This window comes from Arvicanthis niloticus, chromosome 28 (assembly GCF_011762505.2).
Source record: "Arvicanthis niloticus isolate mArvNil1 chromosome 28, mArvNil1.pat.X, whole genome shotgun sequence".
NCBI lineage: Eukaryota > Metazoa > Chordata > Mammalia > Rodentia > Muridae > Arvicanthis > Arvicanthis niloticus.
Window position 1 is genome coordinate 8275553 of NC_133436.1, and position 23485 is coordinate 8299037.

General features: G+C 44.9%; 1 protein-coding gene and 1 non-coding gene across 3 annotated transcripts in view; one reads left to right on the plus strand and one right to left on the minus strand.

Annotated features, from left to right (window-relative positions):
• Positions 1-20050, minus strand: part of Map3k4 (mitogen-activated protein kinase kinase kinase 4) — a 90436-nt gene extending 70386 nt beyond the window's left edge. The window contains exon 1 of one of the 2 annotated variants that reach the window (XM_076926650.1): positions 19749-20050. In XM_076926650.1, the coding sequence (XP_076782765.1) occupies positions 19749-19885 (137 nt within the window). In that variant the 5' untranslated portion in view covers positions 19886-20050. The remainder of the gene's footprint in view (positions 1-19748) is intronic. The other variant, XM_076926651.1, reaches the window with a different exon arrangement.
• LOC143440208 (small nucleolar RNA SNORA17) lies at positions 772-906 on the plus strand. The gene has a single exon (XR_013108049.1). It is a non-coding gene; the product is annotated as a small nucleolar RNA SNORA17 (small nucleolar RNA).
• Positions 20051-23485: the final 3435 nt, after the last annotated feature.

Here is a 23485-nt window from a genome sequence, read left to right on the forward strand (position 1 = left end):
AGATTCTAACCGAGTATCTAAGGTGTGTAACTCCACTGTGCAAACAGAAACAGAAGCCTAGTATGAGGAACCCAAAAGCAAAGTGTGCTTCGGCCTTTCATTAGTCCTGCTCGTTCATTTACATTTCATCCTCAGAAAACATGAGCGTGTTGAGAAAGCAAAAGGCAGCGTGCCAAGAATCAGTAAGGCTGGCCACACAGGAGGCATGTGCACTGTGGCTACGAGGCGAAGTGACAAGAGCACAAAACACAAGCCACACACATCATGAAGGCTGCCTGTGAGCAGGCGAGCATCTCCCACTACACCCAGCCATCTTTTTCCCTCTTCCTCAAGTTTATTTGGGCCGCGGTGTTTTATCGCAACACTAGAAAACCCTAAGAAAAGCCTTCACTCTAGCTTCTTCCTGTGGCTTTCTTACTACCAGCTAATCCAGAACCTCACACCAGAGAAGTGTCAAAGGAAAAGCACCAAGTCTTTATGTCAGGGGTAGCGTTGCGGTGCAACAAAGACCACAAAACTGAGGCACACTCGAATCAAAGGTTTAAAGATGGGTATTTTCTCTCAAATACTATGCCCGCCTATTATACCATACAGAATTCTTTTCAAACTATTCTTTATTAATTTCTCTTGTTTTTAATTGTTTTATGATGACATTTCCATTCATCTATCATTGTATCTTGCTTATGTCTGGCCCCACACCACTCTCCAACTCCAAACAGAACTCCTCCTGTTACACCTCATATATAAATATGGCGTGTAAGTGTATGTGCTGCTGCCCCTAGAGGCGCTGCAGGTGTGGCCGCCGTGTCATATGTGCGTCAGTAGGTGGCAGGGAGGAGAGAGGCTAGGTCTACCTAGGCTCAATGTTCTGACCTATGACATCGGAGTGACTAGTAACCTAACAGTCCCTGGAAAAGGAGAGCCTAAGGTGATGATCAGTACGGTGCCAGGGGTCTGGACAGGGAGCCAGCCTGAGACAATTACCAGTCTGGTGCTGCACAGGCCTGGGGCAGTAGCGAGGAGGCAGACCATGCCCAAGATGACCCCCACCCAGTGCCATAATGCACAGATGGGCATAACACTCCTGGGGGCACTCCTGGACAGACCCCAGACTCTCAGAGACACTAGGAGGAGCATGTCAGTGGTGGAGAACTGAAGAGAAAGTGAAGAGAAGGATGTGGGCACAGTGAAGAGAGGCAGAACTGGAGACTTGAGGGTAGTGAGGAGCAGGCTGCTGAGAGTAGCCAGTGATGTCACCTGGGACCACGGTGGGGTCCTAGCCTGTGTTACCACCAAGAGGCTACATCTGTGTCCAAGGCCCTGCAGCAGCAGATGTCTGTTTTCACCAAAGGCCAAGCAGATGTCCCTAATCTGGGCTGCTATCTGGAGACATGATGTCTGAGGGCTGTGCAGAGCTGGCCCCAGCCCTCACCTGGACATTTTCGGGGGAGAGCAGGCCCTGAAGGTCTGAGAGTGGAAGAGCAGGCCCTGGAGGCATGAGATCGAAAGAGCAGACCCAGCAGTAACCATTGTGGGAGTTGCCAGTGAGTCAGGATAATGGAGAGATACCCTCCTCGCCCCTCAACACCTGCAGCAGGCAAGAGACCTGGCCCTGGGGTCATGAGAGCAAAAGAGCTAGCCCTGGCCCTCACCAGCTACAGACTCTTACAGAGGAAGGAAGCCCTGCATTTGCCTGGACAGCACAACAGAGCTGACTCTGGTGACAGGGCCATGGGTGAGCTGACACTGAAGGGTGAGTGTGAGCACTGGAGAGCTGGTCCCACAACTTGTCTACCATGTAACAGTGTGGGCAAGGGAGAAATGCCCTCCCCCACCCTCACCCCTTGCCATCTATAGCAGCAGGAGGCCCCAAGGTCATCAGAGCTGGAAAGCAGACACTGTCTCTTGTCTGCTGCGCAATGGCACAGATCTCCCATCCCTTTTACCTTTGCTACCAGTGATGGGCAGAAGAGCTGGCCCCAGGCTCATAAGAGTGGGGAGACTGGCCACATCCCTTACCTACTGCAGCACTTGGAAGAGCAGGCCCTGCACCTCGCCTGGGCCACAGGGTAGAGTTGGCTCTGGTTGTGGGGCTTGCTGGTGAACTGGCCTCATCATGAGCATGAGAGCAGAGAGAAGGTGAGTGGACCAGCTCAGATGCCTCTCAGACTCAGACCCACCTCAACGTCTACTCCTTCTATGAACTGCTGCAATTCATGAAGGGGCTGGTCTTGCAGATCCAAAACTATAGGACCTCCATGACACAGAGAAACAACAGGATGGCCGAGAGAAATCCCAGTGAGGGTCCAGTATTATAGAATAGCAGAACCAGAGGCCTCATACCCAGATCAATGAGTCATTGCAATGAACATGCAGGCAAAGTGTGGACAGAGGCATACACTGTGGGGCACACTGACACACTTACAGCTTGCACAATGGCATTTTTTTTTTTCTCAGTTGGGGAAACATTGCAAGGGTGGAGGGCAGCTATGAGAAGGAGAGGAGTGGGGTTGGGGTGCATAAAGTAAAATTTACAAAGAATCAGTACGAAGTTTAAAAAGTATACATGTGTATATGTATGTATGTATGTATGCATATGTGTGTACATGTATGTGCGTGTATGTTTGTGTGTGTAATATATATGTGTGTGTGTATGTGTATGTATATTTCTACTCATGAGAAAAAACATGCAGTGCTTTGTCTTTCTTTGCTCTCATTACCCTCACTCCCATCCTCCTCTCTTCAGACGGCTTCCTCCCCCATAGTCTCTCTTCTACTTCTTTAGAAACTATTTTAGACAGGTCATAATAAACTGAAATGTTGCGGGAGTGCCTTATGAGCATCCAGAACAGCCACCGACAGCTCCATGCACTTAATTACACACCCTGGGAATTTCGTGCAGTAGAAACAGCCACGGGGTGAAGAGAGTACCTGCCATGACAGTCGCTACCCTCAGGAAGGTCAGTGAGGAAAGACGTGCAGATGTTTTCAAAACATAACAGGAAAAAATGAAAACGGTGGATTAACACAAGATATTGATACAAGAAATGTGTTAACGTATTTTATTATTTTTATATCTTATTTTAAATAAAATGTTATGTGTCTGTGTGTGGGTTTATGCAAAGTGAATGCAGTATCAAGGAAGGCCAGAAGAGGGCGTCAGATTCTCATGAACTGGAGTTACAGGCAGCTGTGGACAACCCACTGTGGGTGTTAGAAACTAAACTCAGATCCTCTGCAAGAGTAACTAGTATTCTTAAGCATGGATCCATTGCCCCAGCCTTAATTTGGGGTCGGGGTCGGGGTATACACACACCATGACACACAAGTGAACAAAACAACTTTGTAGAGTCCAGTTCTCTCCTGCCACCTTTATAGGGGTTCTGGGAATAACACTCAGATGACCAGGCTTGGTAGCAAGTACCCATCTCCAGAGCCTAATAACAACTGAAATCATCACTATAGCACAAGAATAAACTCTGGGTGTTTGCACAAATATTCTGAGCATTTGGTAACCTATAAAGACCTTAAAAAGGGGGCCCCTACTACATCCAACTGAACAGAAAAATCCTGTACTTAAGACCGATCTGACACCCCAGGATTTTACTCTATTGAAACAATTGGAAAGAGCTGGAAAGACACATTTAACAATGTTTATAATAGCAAAAGAACCAGAAACAGGTAAAAAGCCCAACAGGACTTATAAAGACACAAACTGTACCTGGAATCCCAGCAACTGGGGGGCGAGGCAGGAAGGCAATGGGTCCTAGGCCCGCCTAAACACAGAACAAGTGCCCTGTCTCAGACTAACTCACCAGTCAATTAAAACATAACAAACTGCTTCCTGAAGAGAAAGGAGAAAGCACAGGAACAGTGCTATTCAGCTGCCATCCACAATCTCCTGGCAGGTAAAGACTGAACCAAATTCACACAGTAAAAGCACATCGCACTTGTCCCTCCCTGACCCACATCCCATTCTGTGACTTTATCAGGACCATGTAAAGGAAGCCTTGCCTGGCCATACACAAATCCCACTAAAACTTTAGCTAAAAGCAAAACTCAAAACTATACCTCACTGATTTTAACATATTTTTCAATACTGTAATTTCTGATATTCCCCTAGATCCTACAACCAACGTATTTAAAAGGGACTGTTACAATTTAATGATTAATAAATTTTAATGATATATAAAATTACAATGCATCCTCAAGATGACAGATCTGGCAGTTGAAGAAATAATCTCCAAGACTCAATTTTAAACTACTTCAGGGGCTAGAGAGAGACCTCGGTAGTTAAGAGTGCTGACTGCTCTGGCAAAGGACCAGGGTTGGATTTCTAGCACCCACATATAGCACGCACACGCACGCACGCACGCACGCACAGGCAAAACAATCATATGAACTCCTTCAACTACCTGATCCAAATGAAGACACTCAGCATTACAAAGAGTTCAGAGAACTGGACATTATATCTGTGCCTTGTGATATATCCTGCACAGCTTCTGAGCTCTGAATATGACAGACAACAAACAAGAAGTAATCTCAGAGGCTGTCCCGGTCCTAAGACAAGATTCACCTTTGCTTCTGCAGTGACGCCCACGTTTCATAAAGCCAGGTTTTCCCTGCTTCTACTCCTGTTTATCAATAAGTACTTTTCCCTGCAGCAGCCTAAGTAAAATCAGCTTGGTCTTCCACTCCAGTTTGCCAGCTGTGAACTGGAACTGGAACTGACAGGATGTAGACCCCGTCTTCAGGATCTCCGAGTGGAGCTCGTAATCAGGGGCCGGGGTAAATTCGCCTCCTCTTATGCCTTGGCCCTCACCACTGGCCTAAGAGTAAGGAATGGCTGCCAATTCTTGGTGTGATTTCTGTGGGTTTCATGGTCTGATCATCTGCTAATCTCTATAAACAGATTAATGGGTAACGGGGATCATGTCTCTTCTGAGAGAAAGATGACAAAGCGAATGATTTGCTCATTTTTCTGCCTTGTCTACTTATCCACCATGATTTGCACTCAAATCAATTAAGATTCATGCCCGCCAGGCACACACCTATGCGGTGGTAGATTCTGTACCCCTGTGCTAGTGCTTAATCACAGCTGGAATGTAATGTGTTGCCTGAGAATGAGAGTTTCTACTTCCATATCTGAAACTCAGAGGACGCCTTTGCTCCTCACTGCATTTCCTACCTCTAGACAGCTATGCCGAAGTTGGTCACAATGCGTCTTATGAGAGTTGTTTCAAATGCCTTACAAATAAAGCATGCTTCTATAAAGTGGGTATTATTAAAACTGCCACAAATTAGGGGGAAATGAGCCTGTAGTTCAACAGCAATTAAATTATGAAGAAGTTGTTGCTCTTCCACAGATCGTTCCTGAACTTCTGTAACTTTACTAACTGAATAAGCTAACACAGAATATAAATTCACACTTAATCAAGCTGAGTCACTATCTGATAAGAAGCCCTATTATAATACTGGATTGACTAAATCTTTAGATAACTTATAGCTTGTATCCGAGCCCCGGGTGCATTAAGTGCCCTCGAAGGCCAGAAGAGGACAAGAGAGTCCCTGAAACTGGAGACACGAATGGCTGTGAGCTGCTGTGTATGTGCTGGGGACTGTACCCAGGTCCCCAGCTCTAACCTGTCAGTTAGGAGCAGCCTGTGCTCTAACCACTGAGCCACATCTCACTGGTGCTAAACGGAGTTAACTTTATGACTACCCACTGGATATAACTAGACCAAGGTAAAGTATGAAAACATTAATTATTAAACATAATTTAGGTGTAGAAACCTCTTTTATATGCCACAAAAGGGTACATATATGTGAATCTGTTAGTGATAAGTTACAGAAGGTTCACAGAGAAGGGATTTTACTTCTTATAGTCAAAGCTGATTTTCTTAATTTTTTTATTGTTGTTTTGGAATCGAATTACATACATGCAAACTAAAATCTGGTTGTGCTGCCACGTCAAAGGCTTCTTGGATTATTGCTTTGTTCTTAATGGAGCTGGCAGGATCCCCTATCTACAAGCAAAGGTCCCATGTGCCACCTGTGGCTTACACACCAACTTATACGCTTGACTACCTAAGACAACATCTCTTTAGGTCCTTTACATGTCACCTGCTATGCTTACTTCTGAAAATTCTGTTGCACTTCAGTTAAGTATGCAGCCAACTACAGTTCTTACCCACCTTTATCCCACTGCATTCAGATCTGACAATTTGCAGAATCTAAAACTGTTGTTGAGATTTCCCAGAAGGCTCCTGGAAAACCAGAGACTTAAAATATTTGGGATAGTTTGATGCTACTTTTCATGAACTCCAATCAGAAGAGACAAGACCCCCCCCACACACACACACACACATACACACACACACACACACACACACACGAACTCGTGCGCGCGCCCCAATTTAAATCTGTACAAGTCAAATATAAATATTTCAGAAACTACTTGCTGTAGAAGATTCCAGTGAATGAGCTGTCAATCCATTTACTAGCTGTAACATACATTGATTTCTTGATGTACTGGCACTACTTTGCTTGATATTATTAGTCATAATTTCAGATATATTTTTGAATGTTCACTTGGCATTCACTTGTTCATTTGAATGAAGCATCCTTTAAGCTGGTAGTTCTTAAGGACTCATATAACTGATCACAGTGGTTGGCGCATAGTCTTTCTTTGGTACTTTTGACAGGTTCTCACTGTAATCTAATATGTGCTTAGACTGTCTTACATTGCAGTTAAACATTTCTCCTCCATGGAGAGCATGTGCCTACTGTGTGAAACTGTGTGCAACCTCCGTGCTTCCTTGAACACTGGGTCCTACTTCCCAGCAGCACTTGCAACCAGCCACAGGCCAGAGTACTTGTCTTCCACAAGGGCAGGCTATTTGGGGCTATCTCGGAGCCCGCAAGAAGGACTATGCCAGGTACTTTTGGGCAGAGGTTTCTGAATGCATGTTTGAACAACTCTGAGAAAATACCAGTAGGCTTAGTCTGGATTTCTGGAACTCCCAGATGGGTCCACAAGACTACTGACTGAAATCAAGTAGAACAAGAATTACTAAAGAACAACAGAAAGGATGACCAGGGGTTGTCTGAACTACTGCTGAATAAGGACCCTTCCTTCGTGGCTTACAGTGTGCCATGGATATGGTCTGTCCCCACAGATTCATGTGTTAGAAACTTGTCCCCAGAGTGGCAGTTACTATAACATGCTGAGACCTCTAAGCAGTAAGGCCTAGTGGGAAGTCCCAAAGTCAACTGCAGGTGTGCCCTCGGCAGGGATTAAGGTGGTTCTCAGAGCTCCAGTTTCACTTGGGCTTCCTGTTTGGCAACAGGACCTCTTGCTCACACAAGTCCCAGCTCCCAGCTGTTGCTATCTGCCATAAAGTGATGAAGCCAGCAGGGGCTGTGCCTGGAGCTTGTGCTACCATATTTGAACTTTTGGCTTACAGAAGTTTGGGTTGGTCTGTCTTGGGTATTTCATTTACAGTCATTAAAAACAGACTAATACCAACCACACAACTCTAAAACTTAGTGGACTGATCCTGTTCTTAAACTGTCCAGTGCATAGTCTTTCATACCACAATGAATAAAAACAAAGGTACACTTCTATTTTTAAAAAATGTAGCAACGTGTTTCAAGAGCTTTACAATTCTATTTTACAAACTAGAAGAGATCTATCCTAAAAAAAAATGGAATAGTAAAAAAATGCACGTTCATATTTGTATCAAGTCATTGAAGTGTAGTGTGTTACCATTTAAAATATAAAAGATGCTATAAAGCAATTCAGCTGGTTACATTATATAAACAAGCCAGACATGCCCGCCATTGTTACGTCACAGGGAATGATATGGTGAATTAGAAACGTACAATGGGAGCAAAGAGACTACAAGGGAAATCGGTGTCAGAGGACGGCAAATACGGCTGTTGCTCGTCACTTTCACAACGCCAAGCATAGCTTAGGGCCTGGAGCAGTGGCTGCCGAGTCTTTACGCTTTTATTACTTTTCTAAGATGGACTTGTGTTACCTTTCTGGCTTGTTAGGTTACTTTAATTTGGTGAGCAGATCTCATGTACTTTCTGGAAAGGAAGTACATCAAATTGAAGAGGAAAAAGTACTCTTAAATATAGTGTATAATGTTTAAAAACTGAAAAGTACATTAATCTAAACTACACACACACACACACACACACACACACACACACACACACACACACACGTCCAGTTAAATAAACAACTAAGAACTTCCAAAGAAAAAGCTGCTGTTGCCCCTCACTGCAACAAGATATTTCATCCGTAGTCACACCAGAGCATCTGGCCACATGGCTTAGGATCTGCCAAGCACCTATCACAATCTCAAGCAGGGCAGGGGGCATGCACAAGAAGTAACAGCTGGAGCCAAAGAGGGTGTAGAAAAGCTAGATCTCAAAATTCCACTCTCTCATGTTTATGGGTTCCTCAGACGGGAAGAACTCTAGTTCTAAGACGTATTTGATGGCTCTCAAAAACAATTACAGTGGGTTTTCCCACTTCCTACCTTAAGCCACAAGAAACAGAATAGAAATACAATAATGGCATTGACTGGGCACTCAGTAGAGAAGTCAGTAATAACCTATGAAGCAGAAGCCATCCCTGTCTCTGTTCTTCAAACGAAAGAAAGAGGTTAAATCACTCTCTCCAAATCACAGTGAGGGAGGAATCAAAAGGTAAGGTTCATAGCCGGTCGAGTAGGGAAACCTCCCCAGCACCGGCAGCCCTGCCTCCCTCAGCCAGGAGGCATCCGTCCTACTGTCTGCACCCAGCCACTAGGGGAAAAAAGGAAGCAGCATGGCCTGGCCTGGCCTCAAGCAGTTTCAAGTTTATTTACAGCAGACAACAAACAAGTGAGAGCACCTTATGCAAGTGCAGCTGCTAACACACTAGCACAGAAAACCAGAGAACTCAAAGACACAAACAGAGGAACCGCAATCCAGGGCAACAGAGAGAGGAAGAAAGCAAGACTTCTCTATCCTAAGCCTACATGTGTTCTCATGATCCCTCCCTTTCTCTCTCCCTCCTTTCTCCCTTTTCTCTTTTCCTTTCTCTCTCCCTCCCTTCTCCCCACCTTCTCTCTCACACATGCACATACACATCAAAGATAAATAAATTCCAATTCTCATCTTTAAGGATTACACTATTAGAAAATGTTAAGACACAGGTCAATGTTTTAAAGAAAAGTGAATTAATCACCTAAGGCATCCATTCATATACTCAACCCAGTGTTACTCTCTTAAATAAATCCTAAATTTTAAACCACAGCATGAGACCCACCTGCTCCACTGGATAGCTTTCCACAGGACAGATTCAGTGTGGCCCGAGATAAGGATCTTGCTATTTTCCTCCAAATTGCTTTCGATCCGCGTTCTCAACCAAGTGACCAAATAAACGCTGAAGCAACTTAACGGGATCCTAGCTTGACTCCCAATACAAGTAATATAGTCTATCCAGCATGGTGGGTGGAGAGCCCTGCTTCCCACAGCCAATGGGAACACCAGAGGCTTGGGGAGGGGTTTCCTCAAATCTTACTGGGCAGGATTCAGAGAGCTCCAGACACTGTGGAGACAGCCTAGACCTGCAAGCCCAGCCCAGCACCTGCAGCCTACCCCTGCCAGGGAGGCCCCAGGCCACAAAGCTTTCTCAACCTCCCCCAAATAGCTACCACAGGGGGGTGGGGGTGGGGAATCACCTGTTCACACAGGTGAGCCTGGGGAAGACATCTTCTACTGATGCTATAGTATTGTTCCACAGACCCCACAGACACGTGACCATCCATGATGCAAACAAGTCTAGTCCATACTTTAAAAGACCTCAGTCTTACAGTTCCTACGCTGGTAAAAAGGCTGGTGTCTTCTCGGAATTGAAGAAATGTTATAACTCTAACCCCTGTAAAATCAAAACACAGATTAACATACTTCCAACCTACAGTAGCATGGAGGGAAAATCTCCCATTTCATAGAGAGGACCAGGAGGGCGGCAGGGAAAGCCTGGCCAGAGCAAGGCTGGGACCCAGCAGGGCAAGTGCAAAGCCTGAAGCTCCATGTCCATAACCTGGGGCTCCTGCTGACACTGCTCAGAGGCCGAAGGGTTGTACTGCACTGGTGCCTGCAGCACAGATAGCCACTCTCTCTTTGGCCAGCTCTACTTGGTACCCTCAGCTTTCCTCCACAGGAGCCCCCACAGTCCTGACATCCAGTCACTTAGATGTCACCTGCATAGCTGCACACACAACCTATCAAGAAACTTCACACAGGGACATCAACCCTGCTTCCTACATGTGGCCTAGCTCAGCCTGGGACCTTCATGTAAGCCTCTACAACCCCATAACTCTTACTACACACAACACCAGTACTATGTGGATAACCACACCACGCTATGCCCGCAGACGGAGGTTAGCTCCCCACAGCTGCAGTGGCCGAAGTCCCTGTACGGCTGAAGCTAGGAGGCACTTGTATCAACGAGTGGGTTGGAGCATGGCACCTTGGAGGCACCGTCATTCTAAGGTCACACTTGGAGTAAACTTTCTCTCTGTTACAGGAATTGCTTTGAAAGTCACCACTGCTTCACCAACAGCACTTCTGTGCAAACTCTTATCGCCAAAGTTCACAGGCGTCACACGTCTCTGCTCTGTTCTGTCAACTCACTATAAACCTGACTCAAAGCAGTGAGCAACCACAGCACAGCGCCCCCAATGTCATGCTCTGCCGAACTCATTTCCACCAAAGAAAGCCCGCTATCTCTGAAGTCAGCTCGTTCTAATTCTCTTCCACAGGAGCCTCATGTTCCTGACATCTTTAACACACTAGAATCTCCAGTTTTAGAAAACAGCCAAATTCTCCCCAGAATGTAACATGAATGGCCACTAGCCCAGCTCCCAACAGATTCCTGTCCTCTACTGAGACCTCCTGAGCCTACTCTTATTGTCTACATGCACACTGGTATTCTGGTCTTCCAAACTCCAACAAGAATGTCTTATTAAGCTCTGCTTACAGCAGTCTAAGGCTTTCTAGCCTGCAACTCCAAACTTTTCCACATTCCTCCCACAACCAGTTTCAAAGGCCTAAAGACGGCAGTGATTGTAATGACTTACAGACCACAGTCACAGCAACGGCCTACAGACCATGGTTAGAGTAACAGCCTTAGAGACCATGTGGTCCTAGTAATAGCCTTATAGCTAACACAGTCACAGCAATGGCCTTACTTCTGAGTACAATTTCTGACACTGCTTTTCTTGTCACTGTGACAAATACCTAACAAGCAATACAAGGGAAGAGACTCATGTTTTGACTCATGGTTCAGGGAAATGGTCCATCAAGGTGGGGAAGTCTATCTGTGGTAAGAGAAGCTTGGGGCACAGTTTATTTACATCTTGTCAGACCATGGTTGAAAGTTCTACCTGGAAGTTCAGTTAGCTTAAAACCTTCAAATTTTATACCCTACAATCCTATAGGTTCAAGGAGAGGCCTAGTGCCTAAAAGGTTCTACAATCTCCCCCAAACCACCAGCATCAGGACCAAATGTTCAAACATATATGCCTGGTAAAGACATTCCACATGCAAATCTTGACTGTCATTTGGTAGATAAAGACTGTCACTAGTTCTCCTGACTCAGCCTCGAGGGACAGTGTAAAAAGTACAACAGCATCCTTTGTGTTTTTAGGACAATTATGTACTTCAAAATCAAAGTCACAATCTACTGGTGAGTTTTAAAATCAATTTAGTTGGTAAAACTGAACATTTACTACAACATAATAATTACTATAGATTGTATGTTACAGAATCAAATGTACCATAAATTTATTTCCACTATACAGGATGTTCAAACTTCTCTAAAGTGCATTACTATAGGTCACATTCACACTGTGGTTCCTGAGCTACTCACTTGTTCTAAAAGACAGCCTAGATAAGATTAACCACTGATGTAAAACCTTGTGCTCTGGACCTTATATCCTAGGCCCTACATTTTAATGGGGAGAAAGCTGTGTACAATGAGTTGAAAGGACATTTCTCATCTTTCTTGTTTTTCTTTGCATTTTTTTTTTCTGAAAAGAATCTTTTTTCTAGTTGATCCCAGCAAGCCTACCTGATCTAGAACACAGAGCATGCCGTAACGACCAAGGCGCTGCTCCTGTGGGGTGAGCTAAGGTCAGCATGCGAGTCTGGGGGCTAAGGAGCCCCTTGGGCTCAGGGTGATAACTGGAGAGAGAAGCAAGAATCTGTGGACCTGGTCCTGAGTTGTAACCTGAGGCAACTGCAGTCTGCACATAGTTCTTTCATATCTCTGCACTGAAAGGCACAGCACGTATCTTTCCAAGTTCCTCCTACTCCGAACTCTCCATGGCTGGGAAGTATGATGAAATGCAGATTAAAGGACCGGCCATCCTTAACACTCGTATTAGTAAATGCTTAACTCTTTATTTCAGCAAAAACTAAATATATGTAAAAGAAAATGTTTCAAAATTTTTGTGAGAAAATCAAGTATATTTTAATCAGGGTAATCACACAGAAAGAGGAAGAAACCAATAGGAAGAGGCTGTGCAAGAGAGTAACGGGAGGGGTGGGTGCCATCAAAGATCATGAGAAACACAGAGTCACTGTGAAATACATGCACAGAGCCCTAGGTTCAATCCTCAGACTGTATAAACAAGACATGGTGGAATGCACCTGCAATCCCAGCATCCCAGAAAAAGGCAGAAAGAACAGAATCTCAAAGTCCATCCTAGGCTACATAGGAAGTTCGAAGCCATCCTGGGCTACTAAGAACACAATTTGTTAAACAATAAAATAGAATTCAGATTTTAAATAAATGCATTAAAGGGTTGGGGTTTTTTTTATTTGGAGGTTCTTTTCAAAACTCCCCACCACCACCACCAAAAGACTACAATGGTTAACAATTCCTACTAATTTCTCTAAGCCAGCTCTAGAGCTGACCTCTAACAGCCCCGGGGTTGAAAATCTCCAAACAGCTCACAAGCAAAGAACTCCCCAAAGCAGCAACCTGTTCAGCTTCACAGCACAGGGTTCCCATTGCTCTACAGCTGGCATGGACTCCATCTATGACACACTTTGACAGGATGCCTGATATATTCCTAATAACACTCACTGCAGCTTTATCAACCTGTGCCTTCCGTGAGATCAAGGAGATTAACACATCCACTGAGGTCTGTGGAACAGGAAGAGCGAATGCACTTGCAAGTGGAAAGCCAGCCTTCGCTCGGCTGTCAGCAAACACGTGCAGAGAAGCAAACACTCTACTATGGGAGGCTGTGGTCTGCTGAGATCTGAGACCACACAGGCCACACCCACTGTCAGCAGAGTGATGTCCCTCTCAGAGGAGGCCATCTCAAATATGCCACTGAAGACAGACGGAGCTTGTTAAGAAGGCACACGTGTTGGGAACGCAGTTATGGGCTTTAGATAAGCTCTCTGTAAATACGAAAGACCATCAGAGCACCAGACCGTTCTTTTATCTCTATTGAAGTACTCTCTAATATAAGATGAACTAAATGGTTAAAGAAATCCAGCTTGCTTTAATCATCCCAGATAATTCACACACAATAAAAAGTATTAAAGTAAAATTTAAGTTCATTTAAGATCTGGTAACAATATTCGCTTCATATGGTACATGGAAACTCATACATTTCAGTTTTTAGTAACAATTCAAAATGAGAAGACTTTAATAAGTGTAGTAGTTAGAAATTTGAGGGCTGCACATCAGGTGCCTCAGAACCGATTCTAACCCCAGGACCATTGAGCTCTAACACTGGCTCTTGTTCCCCACAGGAAACTGCACACAAGCAGCAGACACTCTTAGACACATACATACATACATACATACATACATACATACACACACACACACACATACACACAAATACAATTTTAAAAGGATTTGGGGCTAGAGCGATGGATCAGCGACTAAGAGTGATTGCTGTGAAGCCAAAAGGACCTGAGATCAGATCCCAAACACCATGTGAAAGACAGGAATGGCTGCACACTCCTACAATCCCAGCATGTGGGGTGCGGAGCAGAAACAGGCAGATCCCAGGAGCCTGGTGAATGGCCACCCTGGCCAAAATGCTGAACTGTAGATTCAGTAAGAGACTGTCAAGGAAGAAAGGGAGGAAGGGAGGGAGAAAGGGAGGGAGGGAGAAAGGGAGGGAAGGAGGGAGAGAGAAAGAGAGAGGGGGGAGGGACACAGACAGACAGATAGAAGGTGTCTGCTATTCTCCTTTAGCCTTTGTATGAGCATGCATGGGCACATGACCCTACACACACATGTACACACTACATGCACATGCATGTGAGCGCACATGCATACATACACACACACGCAGATTTAGGTCCTCTAATTATGTAGTATTTAAAAATAATTATAACATGCTCATTATGAAAGCTTTAGAAAAAATTGGTATGTTTCCAATGCTTTCTCTCTGTGTGTGGTTTTTTTTAAATGTGATTATGCTACATATTCGGATTTTAAGATGCCTAACCAAATTTAGTTTTGAGACTATTTGGGGGCTAAGGAGATGATTCTGTGAATGAAGTGCATGTTGTGTTCAGATCTCCAGTACCCACATAAAGGCCAGGCATGATGGACGTTTCAGCCAAGACAGGAAGATACAGGGAGTTCACTAGCCAGCCAATCTAGCCCAATTGGTGAATTCCAGATTCTATGAGAGCAATAGAAGATAGTGTCCCAAAACCTACAGTGGAGAGCAATAGAAGACTGACCTCCAGCCTCCACAGGTTCATGTGTTCATACATGCACACATAAACACATACACCATATTTTTTAAAAAGAAAGGAGGGAAGGGGAGGGTAAGAAAGAGAGAAAGAATCCGAGAGAAGAGAGAATTTATTAGTTACAGGTCAAACCGAAGGGGGAAGGGAAGACCAACTAAGCAGAAAGGGAACTAACTCGCCAAAGCCCCTCGAAGCCTCCACGTTTCTCTGGAGTTCTCATCACCGTCTGGGACCAAACAACCTCTCTGGGGCTGGCTAGCCTCAGTTTTTGGGAGTTAGCTCTCAGCTTGACTTCAAATGATGCATTCCGATTATCAAACTGAGAGTTTCCTTTCCCCAGGATCTAATGTGACAAGCCTTAGCAAAAAGCCCAAGGCCACCGTCTAGGATGGGGTCGGTTCCTACAGGCAGAGCACTGTGTGAAGGGTGCGGGGCAGATGGGTTCCTGCAGCTGGAGACAGAGGACCGCCTGGGAACCGTCCTTTACAAGTCCTATTGGTAATCCACTTCCTACACTGAGCTCAATGGAGGGCACATCAGACAGGAGAGGTATCTGGGGATCTTTCTAAAAATAGTCAAGCCCCACCAAAAAGACCTGTGATGTGTGCACTTCCCATGTCACTACACGCTCTTTAACAACATGGTTTTTAATAGCTACAGAATTCTAATTAACTTTTAAAATGTGCACTTAAATCCAGAAAAACCACATATCATCAGGATCCTTTATGAACAGAATAAGCAAAAGGCATCTGAGAAGGCACCAAGTACTGACATCCTTACTATTTCAAAGTACTCTTTGTGGGAGACAGGGGAATTATGAAGAGAGGAAAAATACCTACCCTACCACCAAGAGTTTCCTAACAACTATGTGTAAGGACATACTACACCCCAAATTAAAACAGAAAAAAAAAAAAAAAACCAACAACAACAACAACAAAAAACAGGGGCTGCCATAATCTAATTAAAGCAAAACTAAAGATTAAAATCAAACTATGTAACCCAATGAAGGACAATCTGTGATGAGGGCTGGGCAAAGTGGCCCTGTAAAGTCAAGAAGAGAAAAGACCCTTGTCTCTCATAGCAGAAGCAATGGCTGTGCCCAAGACTGGAAAGCTACCTCCTCAGTCTGTTGATATTAATTACGGGGTCCTTTGAAACCAGCCTTTTATATATATATAGTGGGGTTTTCTACAGGCCAGAGTTACACAGAGCCACTGTGCCCCAACAGCAGAGGCTCAGCACCTGAACTCGCTCATTGCCAATGCAGTGCTAGCCTAGAGTAACCAAGAAATGTGAGTCAAACTCCTTTCCTGATATTGCTTCCCTTTTCCCCTTACTTAAAACTATTTCCAATGGCCTGCTGACTTGTAAACAACATTAAGTCCTTAAGCAGAATCCATGCCACCTGGTCTACTGGGAGGATGGAGACAGGAGCCGGCTATGAACAAATAATCCTCAAGGAATGAGGAACCAGACAGCAGGAAGCTGTTAAGGCAATCTATCCATCAAGCACGCAAGATCTGGAAGTACCCCCATCTTTCAGAGAGAGTTTCAGAACAAGATTTTCAAGGCATCAAGAGGATACACAGGAAGGAAGTAAAGCGACTTCACGAAGTGACAATTAAAGGAACCAGGGAGAGTCAAGTCACATCCACGCCAGAACAGAGTTTCTGCCATTGCTGGAGGCTGTGTTGCCTGTTGGCTGCTCCTCTGTCTAAAGCTGCCCCTGTAAAAGCACCTACTGTTGAAGTGGTTCAGGTAAAGACACATCGGATACAAAGCAGTCTGGAGCTGCACCATATCAGTAACAGGTGACAGCCTGAGTCAAGACAGAAACAAATGAGCTCAAGGTGGGGATCTGAGAGAGCAGAGAGATTAAACTGCCCAGAAGTGAGGATGCTCAAACGCTTTTAAAGAAGTGAAACCCGTTTTCACAAGTAACTTAGAAGAGCCACACTACACAGAGTCAATAATAAAGTTGCTGGTTAGAAAAGGGTATAATGAGATTTATTGACATTGTACTCAGAAGGTCAGTGGATGAGAACAATGAGACCATATTTAACGTAACTATTTTAAAGCAAAGAATGCAATAGGCAGGAACATTTTATTAGACTTAGTATCAAATTTATTGGTGTTTGTTAAATGCACAAATGTAAAAAAAAAAATTGTTGAGGCCCACACTCTGCCTCAACGCTTTTGGGGGCTAAGTGCTCTGGTCAAGAGCAGGGGCAGGAAACTCGAAGAATGGAGACAAGACAGGGTGTGATCAAGTCTCTTTTTTTGAAGGGAATTCTGAGGTATTTATATACACAAGCAGGAGAACACAGGTGAAAACACTTTACCACGTGCACCATACAGCTGAGGTCACTAAACAGCAAAACAAGCTATGTGGGATAAACAATATATTTATCACAGTGTGCTTCAGCTGTTGTAGGCTTTTGACAACCAAGTCTTTCATCAGGGTATATGGTTCCAGATGGCTGCAAAGTTGATCTAGCCACTTTCTACTAAAGTCGGCTCCCAACAAAAAAAATCACAAGGGTTAAGTTGCTTCAAATTACTCTAACAGTGCTCCTAAGCACATCAGGACCCTCTTAAAAGTGACCCGGATGCTAGAAAAAGAAATAAGAATGGTTGTTCAGAAGCTTAATCACTAAGAACAACTGTAACCATCTTCATGAGTTCTCTACCAGAACTAAGGATCACAAGTCCCCAAGGTGGACTACATGAGCTGAAGCTATTGACAGAGCCCAGTCAGCTGGCAACCTGTTTTCTGTTCTTCCACCATTGCATAACTCGCTGTCGGGACAGAGCGCACCCACAGCAGACATCCTGGGTGCTGGCATCTGCCACTGGTGCACTTGCTATACGGCTTTCGGGGCCAACATGTACAGGCCTGACTCCTACAAAAGACCTGTGCGCTAATACAGCCTGCGTGATCAATGACACGCACGCACAGCAGGTGAACAACAATGCCGACAGCTTTATTCTGGCCTGCCAGAAAGCCAGTTAACCTGGTAAGTGCTACGTAACATATCAGTGGTCGCCGGAGTGTTAGGAGGAGGCACTGAGCAGATTCAGAATGTGTGAGGCGAGCCTCTTGTGAATAGGCAAGAGTGTGGACCGCATATAAACAACTGGCGCTCCCCTGCAACATCCATCGCTTACCACAGAGGTACAGTAAGCGTGCCAGAGGTCACCTCTGCCTACTGAAGAGGAGGCAGTGTCCATTACTGCAGCAAAAAAGGCAAAGCAACAGCTTTACCAAAAAAAAAAAAAAAAAAAAAAAAAAAAAAAAATCTGCTCTACAGATTTGCTATTGTAAAATTAACTGCAATGTTGCTAAGAAAAATACTTCAAAGATCTCCTTGTTCTGTACACTGCTGTTCACTTAAAGTTGGATGAAGCCCATTATCCTGACCTATTTTTATTATAACAAAGAGACAGGATCCTGGCTGGAAAGCAAGGCTGTTTTATCAATAGAAAAGCAGCGTTTTTATAGCAGATTTTTATCCCTCTGCCTAACAACGCTCAAGTCCATTTTCTCCCCCAGAGAACAGTTACATAGAATTATAATGTCGGGTCTGTGGGTATGAAATCATCCCTCTTCCTCATGATAATTAAGGCACAAACTAGGCAGCCAGACTTTTGTTTATTACGACCTGTTAATCTTTATGTATGCTATTTACCTTTTGCCTCAGTTTCCTCTTACATACAGGAGGTGAACAGCAGAATTGACTCATAAGACCGTTGTAAAGATTAAATGCATTAAAACAAAAGAAATGGTTAAGCGATAAAGCATTCTTACCATTAAGTAAGGACTCTCATTTATTATCTCTAAAATAACGATTAAAGGAGTAAAAAATGCTCAACAACTCAGTACATTAAGAAAATTATGAACTTTCTGATAAAACTTCGAACAGCATCCTGTACTATTCTTCAAAGAAAAATGTCCCTTAAGATGTCACAGCACTATCTTGACATTAAGAAAAATAAAGCAGTAGCTTTCTCAGCTTTGAAAAAATAAAATTCCTCTCAGGCAACCCAGTGGTGACAAGCAAGGGTGTGAGTGGCTCCCGTGTTCAGGTAACACTACAACTATAAATTTGCTATTTCTCCAAGCAGAAAAAAGCAAAGCTATTTATTTAACTGCCTTCTTTCTGGGGTTATAGAGCAAGACCTTAAGCCAGGAGTTGTGGGAGTGTTTTCAGTCTAAGGGACAGGGGGCAGACAAAGCTTATCCTGGGATGCAAAGAACTGACATTTAAACACAAAATCAAGACACCGTGAGTTCACCCTCCCAATTAAAATTTAAAGACTCTTATTAGTAGTTAACACAGCTTCTATGGAACAGAATGCAACAGATACTTTGGGTACCAAAGTTTCATCCTGGAGCTTTCTGCAAGTAGCAAAGTTTCACACATTAACCCTTAGCTTTTTCGTGCACAACACTGCATCAGGCTGTTGCTAGAGGACAGTAAAAGGCTCTCAGGCAAGGAACATTGTCTGCAGTTACGTGAAGCTTCGCCCTGAGGACAGAAGGCTGGGAGGCGTGCTGCAAAGGGACTCGGGAGCAAGGAGCCGAGAGGCACGACGCCTCTCTTTTTCCTGGAAAAAGGAGACAGACAGACCACCTTCCTTCCATCGGATCACAGATCCGAGCCTGAGCAGCAGTGGCGGCAACGGCCGCGGCGGCCGGGGCAAGTAGGGGCCGTCTGCAGCGGGGCCCCCGGGAGCACTACTGCAAGGGTCGGGGTCGCTCGGGAGCTTGGCCCCGGAGCCCGGAGAGGGGTCGCGCGGAAGCAGAGCACCGGGCTCCGTGCTGCACCGCGCCCCTCCCGCCACCGGAGGTCCAGATGCTCCGCGCCCACCTGGCGCGCAGCCGAGGACCCCACGCCCCCTTCACGCGCCACCCCGCTCCCTCCAAGCTGCGGCTGCAGCCGTGCACTCACCTCGCCGCTGGGCAGCACTCCGGCTCCGGCTCCGGCTCCGGTTGTGGCGGCGGTGCTGGCCGCGGCTCCTCCATGGCGGCTGCAGGGGTGACGGCGAGGGCGGGAGGGGGCACCGGCTCGGCGATGGCGTCTCTCATCCGTGCACCGAGCTTCGCATGACCGCGGCGGGTCGTCAGCTGCAGCCCGGTGCGGGAAGACCTGGAGCCTCGGGGTGAGGGAGTGACTCGACTCCGCCTCCGCCTCTAGCCCGCCGCAGGAGCCGTGCGCGCAGCAGCCATCTTGGGAACGGCGGCCGGCCGAGCGCCGGGCTACGGCGGGCAGCGAGGGACACGCCTCGGCGGGCGGCTGAGTCCGCCTGGGCGGGGCCAGGCGGGAGGGAGGAGCGCGTTGGCCCGTGGTAAATCAGGTGTCGCTGGGTGGCCTCGGGAGGTCCTGAGGCTAAGGACACAGGAGACACTTGGAGAGGTAGGGTTGTCTGGGCGAGCAGGATTGCTTCATAAACTGGCGCCCAAGGTCTCTGCACCACTGGATTCTGCCTCTCGGAATAAGGATGATGTCACCCAGACGCCCACAGTTCTGACATGGAAGTGTGGGCCTTCTGCAGACTCAGACCATCAGACTGACACACCGATCAGGCAGCAGAGGACGCCGTCCTCACCCAGTAACCCAAGGTTAGAAAGCGCTTTTTCAGAAACGTGCACAGTTCGTACACTGGAGGCGAAAGGAAGGGATAAAGAAGTTGTAAAGATTCGAAGTTATTAAAAGAATTGAATTAGCAAAGCAACTTTCGTTCATCCTTCGCTTGCGCAGCTTCACAGCCTTTGAGTTCCAAACATGCCATCTGAAATCTAGATTCAGTTCAGCAATAGCTTTCAGAATCAAATATGTATGTTTCCACTCATTTGAATGTTCTGATTCTTTACATCGTTATTTTAGCTTTCCTATGTAGAGATAAACATTTTTGAACAAATGGGTTTTTTTTTAACTGACCGAAAGAGAAATTTTTAAGGTAAGATTTGAGAGCTAAGCAAGAGAAAGATAAAGATACTCTGTGAAGTCAGCTGTGTTACAGAAATGTCTCTATAATTAAAGCGCAGTCGCTTGCCATTCTTACAGTGGACTACATTATGTATATGGTCTGCCAGTGCTGGATTTCAGAGTTGACATCGCTTTCATTAATTCAACAACATGCGGTCAGTCAACAAGTATTCAGTGCACATATTACATTAGGACTTCAGAGCATTCAAAGGAAATGGGCTCAATCTATCCTAATAAAAGCTACATGGGTTTTTAAATGACCCATTCATTTTCCATTGAAAGCTCTGCTGAGTGTTTCCCATCTCTCTGTAATTCTGATTATTTTGTCTCCCTCTGCACTTTGCTGACCTGAGCCCTCCTTAAAATGTATATGAAGAAAGTTGTTAAGGAAGCCTCTGACTACTGCCAGGAAATAAGCCAATGGGCACACTCGTGTCTCCTACTCATAAAGCACTGAACATAAATCAGCCTCAGGAAGAGCCATGACTTTTTTCTTCATTTTCTACTGGGTACCTGTTGGCACCTGTACTCTTCCTCAACGCTTTGCCTCAACACTTTGGTGCTAAGTGCTCTGGTCAAGAGAGAGAGTGGGGCTGCAGGGGCAGGAGACACGAAGAATGGAGACAAGACAGGGTGTGATCAAGTCTCTTTTTTTGAAGAGAATTCTGAGGTATTTTTATACACAAGCAGGAGAACACAGGTGAAAACACTTTACCACGTGCACCATACAGCTGAGGTCACTAAACAGCAAAACAAGCTATGTGGGATAAACAATATATTTATCAGAGTGTGCTTCAGCTGTTATAGGCTTTTGACAACCAAGTCTTTCATCAGGGTATATGGTTCCAGATGGCTGCAAAGTTGATCTAGCCACTTTCTACTAAAGTCGGCTCCCAACAGGTACCACATAGTCAAACAAATTTATATCATCTCATGATACCATCCGATGTGCATAGAAACCTAGATTACTTGGTACTAACTCTGATTGTGTGCAGGGCCATTTTGCCTCCAAATGCACACACAGAGTAGCTGATTCTCTGATGGTCTTTCTGGGCAGCACTCTCCCGTGCCTCCAGGGTTCCAGGGAAGAGCCCACAGCATCCTCCCCTCACTCTCCCAGAGCATTTCTTTACTTCTAGAGTGTGGGCTTCTTCAGAGCAGAAACCATTCTTGGACCTATGTTCCACCTGGAGCCCAGGGCTGACACATGGTAGGAACCTAGCAAATACTGTTATGAAGGCGTTCAAGACAAGCCACCTCAGAACACCCCAAATCGTCACCTTGCTAACCTCACTCTGAAATGGCTTCAGAAGGAGCCACTGGCCTACCTTCCTGCATGCAACAGGATGTAAAAATTCTTTGGGGAAGGGCCTACCTCACAGAGCTGTGCTGCACGATGCCCTTGATCTCTGGAGACTGGTAACCGAGGATTCTGTAAACCTGAAAAGCAAACTCCAAAGTAATCCTTGTCTTGCAGTAGCCTCGAATTTGCCACCATCTCTATCTTTCTTAGTAACACCCCTAGAATTTAATATGCTCTCAGATATCCACTGCTCCTGTCACTTCTTCACAGAGTTAGTGTCCTTTGTCTAAAATGTGCAAAAATATCATAATACGGTTGTTTCTTTGAATTTTTCTCTTTTGGGAAGATCCTAGAAAATTAATAAAAATTGCAATAGGTTGATTGATTGATTGATTTTATGAATCAGCTCTTGCTTTCCTGGGCTCATCTGTCCACCTGAAGAGCCAACAGAAAAGATAAGTTTTCTTCAGTGGTGGCACATGCCTTTAATCCCAGCACTTGGGAGGCAGAGGCAGGCGGATTTCTGAGTTCAAGGCCAGCCTGGTCTACAGAGTAAGTTCCAGGACAGCCAGGGCTACACAGAGAAACCCTGTCTCGAAAAACAAAAACAAAACAAAAAGTTACATTCACTGGATTGGGTGTCATTCCTACACTAGTAACTCCTACTGTTGTTTAGATTTTCACTTATAGATGAAAATTACCGTCTAGTGGAAGTTCTTAAAAATACTGTCATCGGAATCTATGAAAATCGTCTCCGTATGTCTTCCAGATTGAATTCACAAAGCCTCTGTTGCTTTTTTTTTTTTTTTTTTTTTTTTTTTTTTTTTTTTTTTTTTTTAAATTTTTATCTTCAAAAGTTAAAATTCAGGCCTGGGGAGATGATGGCTTGAGGGTTGAGGGTGCAAACTGTTCTTGCAGAGGACCTGAGTTCTGGTCCCAGCACCTGTGTTAGACTGCTCTCAGATGCCTGGAACTCCAGCTCCAAGTAATTCAGCGAGACACAGATATGTATAACTTAAAAATAAATCTAAAACTAAAAGTTAAAATTCTATTATGGATCTAGTTTAGGCTATGGTACATAACACCTGTCCCTTTTATAACCAGTAAGTTCAAGCCCAGTGGCGACGCACATACAAACCAGTTGCATACATATCTAAACATTTCTGCTTTCCAAAAACAGTTCACAATCCTGTGGCCACAGGTCATCACGCTTACAAACTCTCAAACTATTATATCTGTGTGTAATACTAAACACACATGCACACAAAAGAAAGAAATGGGGGAGGGGTTACTATGGTAACACCTTAGACTCCTATCTACAGTAGTATAGTAGCCAAAAGTTGTCAAAAATTATTCAAAAAGAAGTTTGTGTTAAAGTATGTAAGAATTTACTGTT